Source organism: Plectropomus leopardus, chromosome 17, assembly GCF_008729295.1.
Source record: "Plectropomus leopardus isolate mb chromosome 17, YSFRI_Pleo_2.0, whole genome shotgun sequence".
Taxonomy (NCBI): domain Eukaryota; kingdom Metazoa; phylum Chordata; class Actinopteri; order Perciformes; family Serranidae; genus Plectropomus; species Plectropomus leopardus.
The window spans coordinates 5,994,303-5,999,986 of record NC_056479.1 but is presented as its reverse complement, the minus strand read 5'-3'; the positions used below and the strand labels follow the sequence as shown (position 1 = coordinate 5,999,986).

The 5,684-nt window shown below is 37.4% G+C and overlaps 1 protein-coding gene across 1 annotated transcript in view; it reads right to left on the bottom strand.

The window, feature by feature from the left end:
* LOC121956126 (myosin-11-like) overlaps positions 1 to 4,465 on the bottom strand; it is a 29,978-nt gene extending 25,513 nt beyond the window's left edge. Inside the window, 4 exon segments of the mRNA XM_042504243.1 lie at positions 913 to 1,069; positions 3,633 to 3,664; positions 3,667 to 3,802; positions 4,275 to 4,465. Coding sequence (XP_042360177.1) covers positions 913 to 1,069; positions 3,633 to 3,664; positions 3,667 to 3,802; positions 4,275 to 4,430 — 481 coding nt within the window. The 5' untranslated portion in view covers positions 4,431 to 4,465.
* Between the last annotated feature and the right edge of the window lie 1,219 nt (positions 4,466 to 5,684).

Here is a 5,684-nt window from a genome sequence, read left to right as displayed (position 1 = left end):
AACAGAGTTCTGCTTGCCAGCAGGTTCAGAAAGAAGGTGGAAGCCCCACGAAGTGCCCTGCAGCCAGAGAGCCGGACACAAAGCTCCATCAGCTTCCCAATGAGCTGAACTGTTGCTGCAGCGCTGATAGTTTTGGTTTATCTGGTCTGTTTTCTTTTCTCTTTTGTTTTAGAGCCCAGTATCACTGCAGTTTGTGATTGTGTTTTTTAAATATGCATTTAATACACATATTTTCAGTTGCATCTAAACAGAGAGTGACAGAGACAAGCAGACACATATACACACACACACACACACACACACACACACACACACACACACAGACACAGACACAGACACAGACTTAGCAAGCGAACAGACAGATGCTTTATGTTATAAGAAAAGAGTGCAGGAGTAGATGTAATTGCTTGTTGACTGCTGCTTGTTAAAAAACTGCATTTTTCTATTTGCTTACAGAAGGAGTAAGGTACCGAAAAGGTACCACTGGGTACCAGCATCAAAGTCGAGGTACTGCCCCGGTACCCTTATTTTGGTCAAATGTAAACCATACCCAACCCTACTGACACATTTTCATAGTCTTCTATAAAAAGAGGCATGGCTTCACCGTGTCCGTATAATGTAACCGCCATATTTTTTTAGAATGTAATGTATGAGGGAATATTTTTTAGAAGAATGAACTTCCATCCCTCCAGCAGAGTTCAGACTTGTAGAAAGAATGCCAAAGTACATTAAAGTTGCTCTGGTGGCAAAATGTGGCCCAACACTTTTTAGGACACTTTATGATGATTTTTCCTTTTATCTGTCACCTGTACATACATATACAACCATAGGAAAGTACAAATTTTGCTTTAATTTTTCAGGCTGATGGACACACACACACACACACACACACACATACACACACAAAGTTACCTTGCATCATGTTCCTGTAGGCGTTGTCTGTGATGGAGTAGATGTGAGGCGGCACCTCATGACGTTTCTTGCCTTTATACATCTCGATGATCTTCTCAGAGTAGATTGGCAGCATCTTGTAGGGGTTCACCACCACACAGAACAGACCTGAGTACGTCTGTGAGGGAGGGAGACAATGTCGCCACATCAGAGTCGCAAGGTAACTTTACAGTGATCCTTTTAATCGGGTTTGTTAATATGAAATACACTCTGCTTAATAGATTCCCTGATTTCTCCTGAAAGGCTGTCCTCTAATTTGTAACCTTAGGTGTAGAAGATAAATAATTCAGAGTTTAGTTTAGTTTATATTAGTATTATATGCTGTAGATAACCTTTTGGACTACTTTAAAAATGATGTGAGGCTCATCTTGTTTCTTCCTCTTACCTTTAAACATTCAACTAATTAAAATGGAGGATAGGAAATCACATGGAGCAAGCTGGACTTGAGCGACATTGTAGTTCACAGTTGTTGCCCCTAGGCCACTGCAGGGCCCTGACGATTTCTGTAATATTTGAGTGCAGCTGGTTGAGGTTAGGACACTTTGGTATTGTGTCGAGTTGCAGATAAGGTTTGTTACAATTAATGACTTAAATGGAGTGCCATTTGAGTCAATATCAGATAAATAAGCTTATGAAATAATGAAATTAAGGTATGAAATAATTCCTGAAATAAATAAATGTGGCAATAAATACATAAATATTTTTTTTTAATTGAAAAGGGCATTTTTCAGAGGACTACTTTTAATTTTAGTTTATTTCAAATAAAGTCTGAAGAGATGCCACATAAGTTTTCAGATGTCCCTGTGGGCCAGAGATGCAGTATTCATGTTCTCTATGACAAAGACTTGCTTCAATCAGCCAATCCATGAATTCACTAGAGCTGAAACATTTCATTAATTAGTCGATTGACAATCTATTTCTAATTTAAGTCTTTTTTTTTTTACTTGTATTTGTATTATGTGAAACTGAATAATCAGAGATTTCGGAAAAAAGCTATTTTAAAATCTCACTTCAGTCTTTAAAGACATTTCGATGGGCATTTCCCATGATTTTCTGTTTTTCTATACAGCTGACAATTAATTAACCAAACTGGAGATTGCAGATTACAGTATAATGATAATAATTTAGTGATTAATACAATCTATATGAATCCACGCAATATGTGCACTCAAACTATAACAATATACATATGAACATCACGGTTTTTGTTGTATTTAAATAGCACAAACCCTGTTACTTTTTTAGAATTTAAATTTAGACAACTATGATGAATCGTTTATGTACTTTATGTCGTGGGACTCTGTATCATCCTCCAGAAGGTCACAGCTCATATTCAGAGTTCAGCATAGGAGCACTTTTTTTGGCTGCTCAGATACTGTCTGCTCATATATGGACTGGAGGGACTGCAGCTCTTAACTTCCAGTGATCTTCATGGCAGTCTGTATTAGATGCATCAGCATGGATTTTAATTTTACATCCAGTACCTTATTAGACTTTGTAAGACTTACTGAAAAAATAAAAACATAAGCTGTTAATCCTCCCAGTACATCCTGAGTCTATGTAGTGAGTGAGTGTCTGCACACAGTCCCTAAACAAGGACTTCTACACCTGGATGTGGAGTCAGTGTGAATTTAAAGGGGTTTAAGAGGAGAGTAGTGTGTTCCCTCTGGTCTGTGGTCACCTGCTCATCATAGCTCAAGTAGCTTCTTATTAGTCCTTGTATATAGGTTTACATGTAGATTTAAAAGTTAAAATTATTAAATTATAATATTTAAAAATTAAAATAGTGATTCATATCCTAAGTCTCCACCACATTCATCATACGATGTCAGTTTGATTTTCATTTAACCTTCATTGTTTTATATTTAATTTTCCAGAGCCTTTCATATGCAGACTTTTAGAGGGGAGAATACAAAGTTATCCTCAAACATGAAGTCTGAAATATACATTTTGTATTTGAAGTGGTGATGCTGAATTGAGGATTGTTTTTTTTTTTTAAAACGGCACGTTTTCTTTTCGAAGGATAATAAAAGGAATCTTATTATCTTTAATAACTGTACATTATTTATTTTTTAAAGATTTATATATTACTATTATTTTTTATGTATTGTTGATTTCTGTTTTATGTTATTTCTTGTAAATTTCCTCTGCTTTAATGTTTCACTTTCAACAATTAAATAAAATAATTTCTGCGAAAAAAAAGTGAGACAAACATTTAATTTTGAGGTGATGTTGCCTTTTGAAAAATACCACGTATACTTTCTACAATTTCCTGGTGAACCATGACTTCTACAATGCAATGTCTGACAATACTGAAACAACCAGATGATACTTTGATTTTACTTCTTGTGGAATTAGATGACCTTGTACCTGCACTTTAGGCTGTGCTTTATTTTTTGTTGTTTTTTTTTAAATGGATTTGGAGGTTTTTAGTCAAAATATTATGATATTCGATTTTCTCCACATTGCCCAGCTCTCATTGTGATCCAATTGTTTAATTGTTGTGTGTGCGCTTATGCCTTGATGACTCTATTCTTTCTGAAAATGACATAAAGATATGTTTAAAAAAAAGACTAAATTAGGGGCTAGGGAATGCATTATGTGAGGTCCTCTCAAGTGTGTGTGTGTGTGTGTGTGTGTGTGTGTGTGTGTATGTGTGCATGCATGCATGTGTTGCTCACATAGATCAGACTGGAGAAGTATCTCTCTCGCAGTTTTGGAGGACAGATGCCTCATTGAGGAAGGTGAGGGCGGCCATGTCCTCCACTTTGCTGAACTTCGGCGGGTTCATCTTCTGGATGTCATCTTTGTTGATCGTCACTTTCTGTCCGTTGGAGAGCTGCACCAGCACCTGTAGCCAGAAACACACTCCGTAATAAAGCTCTGTGTATTTCTGTGCTGAATTTTTCCATAACATCACCTACAAATTAAAACATGTCAAGCAGCTTGTTTCAGGTTCTGTATGTTTGCAATAAGTGGCGAGAGTTTACTTTATAGAGAAATTAATAGACAGAAAGCATCAAACAGATAAACCAACTTTGTAATAACAGATAAAAAATACTGAGTAACATAAAAACTCCTCAAACAAAAATCCAAACTCTGTCTAGAATAACTTTAAATTTTTAAAGCCATACTAAATGTTGCCTATTATTTTTTATTAATTTCAGTGGAGATAATTCAACCTTTAGTGTTACCGAACATTTAACCATTAAAGTGTTTAAAAAACAGTAGGGGGATAAAAGCGTAAGTAAAAAGTCACGTGACTACATTAGCATGCAGAGACAGCAGAGGAGCTGTTGTGACATCAGCAGTATATCCGTTACCTCATCACCCTTTTCCTCCTTTATGCTGGCCGCCTCGAAACCCTCCCTCTCCGACGGTATCCACACCATCTTCTTGGCTGCCCAATCAGCTTGCGCCACCCCGCTGTTACGGAAGTCATTGTCCAAGAAGAGGAACTTGCTGTCGTCGTCAGCCATGTTGGAAGTATCACTGTTAGTGGTTGAATCGATCTGAGGCGCGCAAGCGGCGGCAGGGTCCGAATCAGAGTTTATTGCTGGCGGTTCAGAGGCGGGCGGCTGCCGGCTGGGGCGTCACTGGCAACTGGGTCAGCCTCTGGTGGGTGAACAGGAGTCGGGTTGACCTCTGACCTCGGTTTGACCTCTGGCTTGCTGACATTACAGATGGCAGAAATCAAACACTTAAAATGTGAACTACAACACAGTGAGTTCATTGATAGAAGAGTGAGTCCTCCACTAATGAGGCTGCAACAACAGGAGCAGCAAGACTGATGACAAGACTGCAGCAAATCACTGCTCCCTGCCAAGAAATAGTGCAACACAGAACTCCAAATTCTACTTTTTACACTTCTGTACACATTGAAGAAACAGGATAGATAGACAGTAAACTTTAGAGGAGATAAGCAAAATGGATGGAGCCAGGCTGGCTGTTCCACCAGTTTCGAGTCTTTATGCTAAGCTAGGCTAAAAGGCTGATGGATGTAGCTTCATATTTACCGTACAGACAGAAGAGTTGTATCAATCTGAACATCTAATCCTAATCAAAAAAGTCAAACTATTCCTTAGCGTCCCCCTTGAATTAATGCCTCATTAACTTACACTGTTTCAATGTTTTGTACTTCTCAAATCTTTTAAATCTGGGTGTTGGTGGCCTAAAGCTCTCTCTTTCTCTATCAGTGTTCCCTGGAAAATGTGGAATAGTTTTCGCTCTTTAATTCACTATATAAGTAAACCCAATGTCAGTAAAAGTCATAAATTACTAATCTGATCATGGGTTGCACTTTCTGCACGATTATCTCCCCAATTGTTGGCGATATTTTTTCAATTGATCATTTGTCAATATCATCCCCCTGTGTAATTTCCTAGATCCCAGGGTGACATATTCAAATGTTTCGTTTTATCCTGCCCAAAAACCCAAAACTATTCACTATATGTATGACAAAGAAAAGAATCACATTGTCTTATGAAATATGAAACCAACATTTTTTTTAGTAAAACAATATTAATTTTTGTATTATGAAAATATTGTTGAGATGGACTAATGATTAATCAACTAATTATCACAGCAGTTGTCAACTAAAGAATACTGGTATTAATCATATCTAACAACAAAAAGCAAAATCTTATAAAATGGAGGCCTGTGACCTTATGTGTATCAATTTAGGGGTTCTTGAAATTACATGAGCTCATGGCTGGGAGGTTGTTGGTTCAATT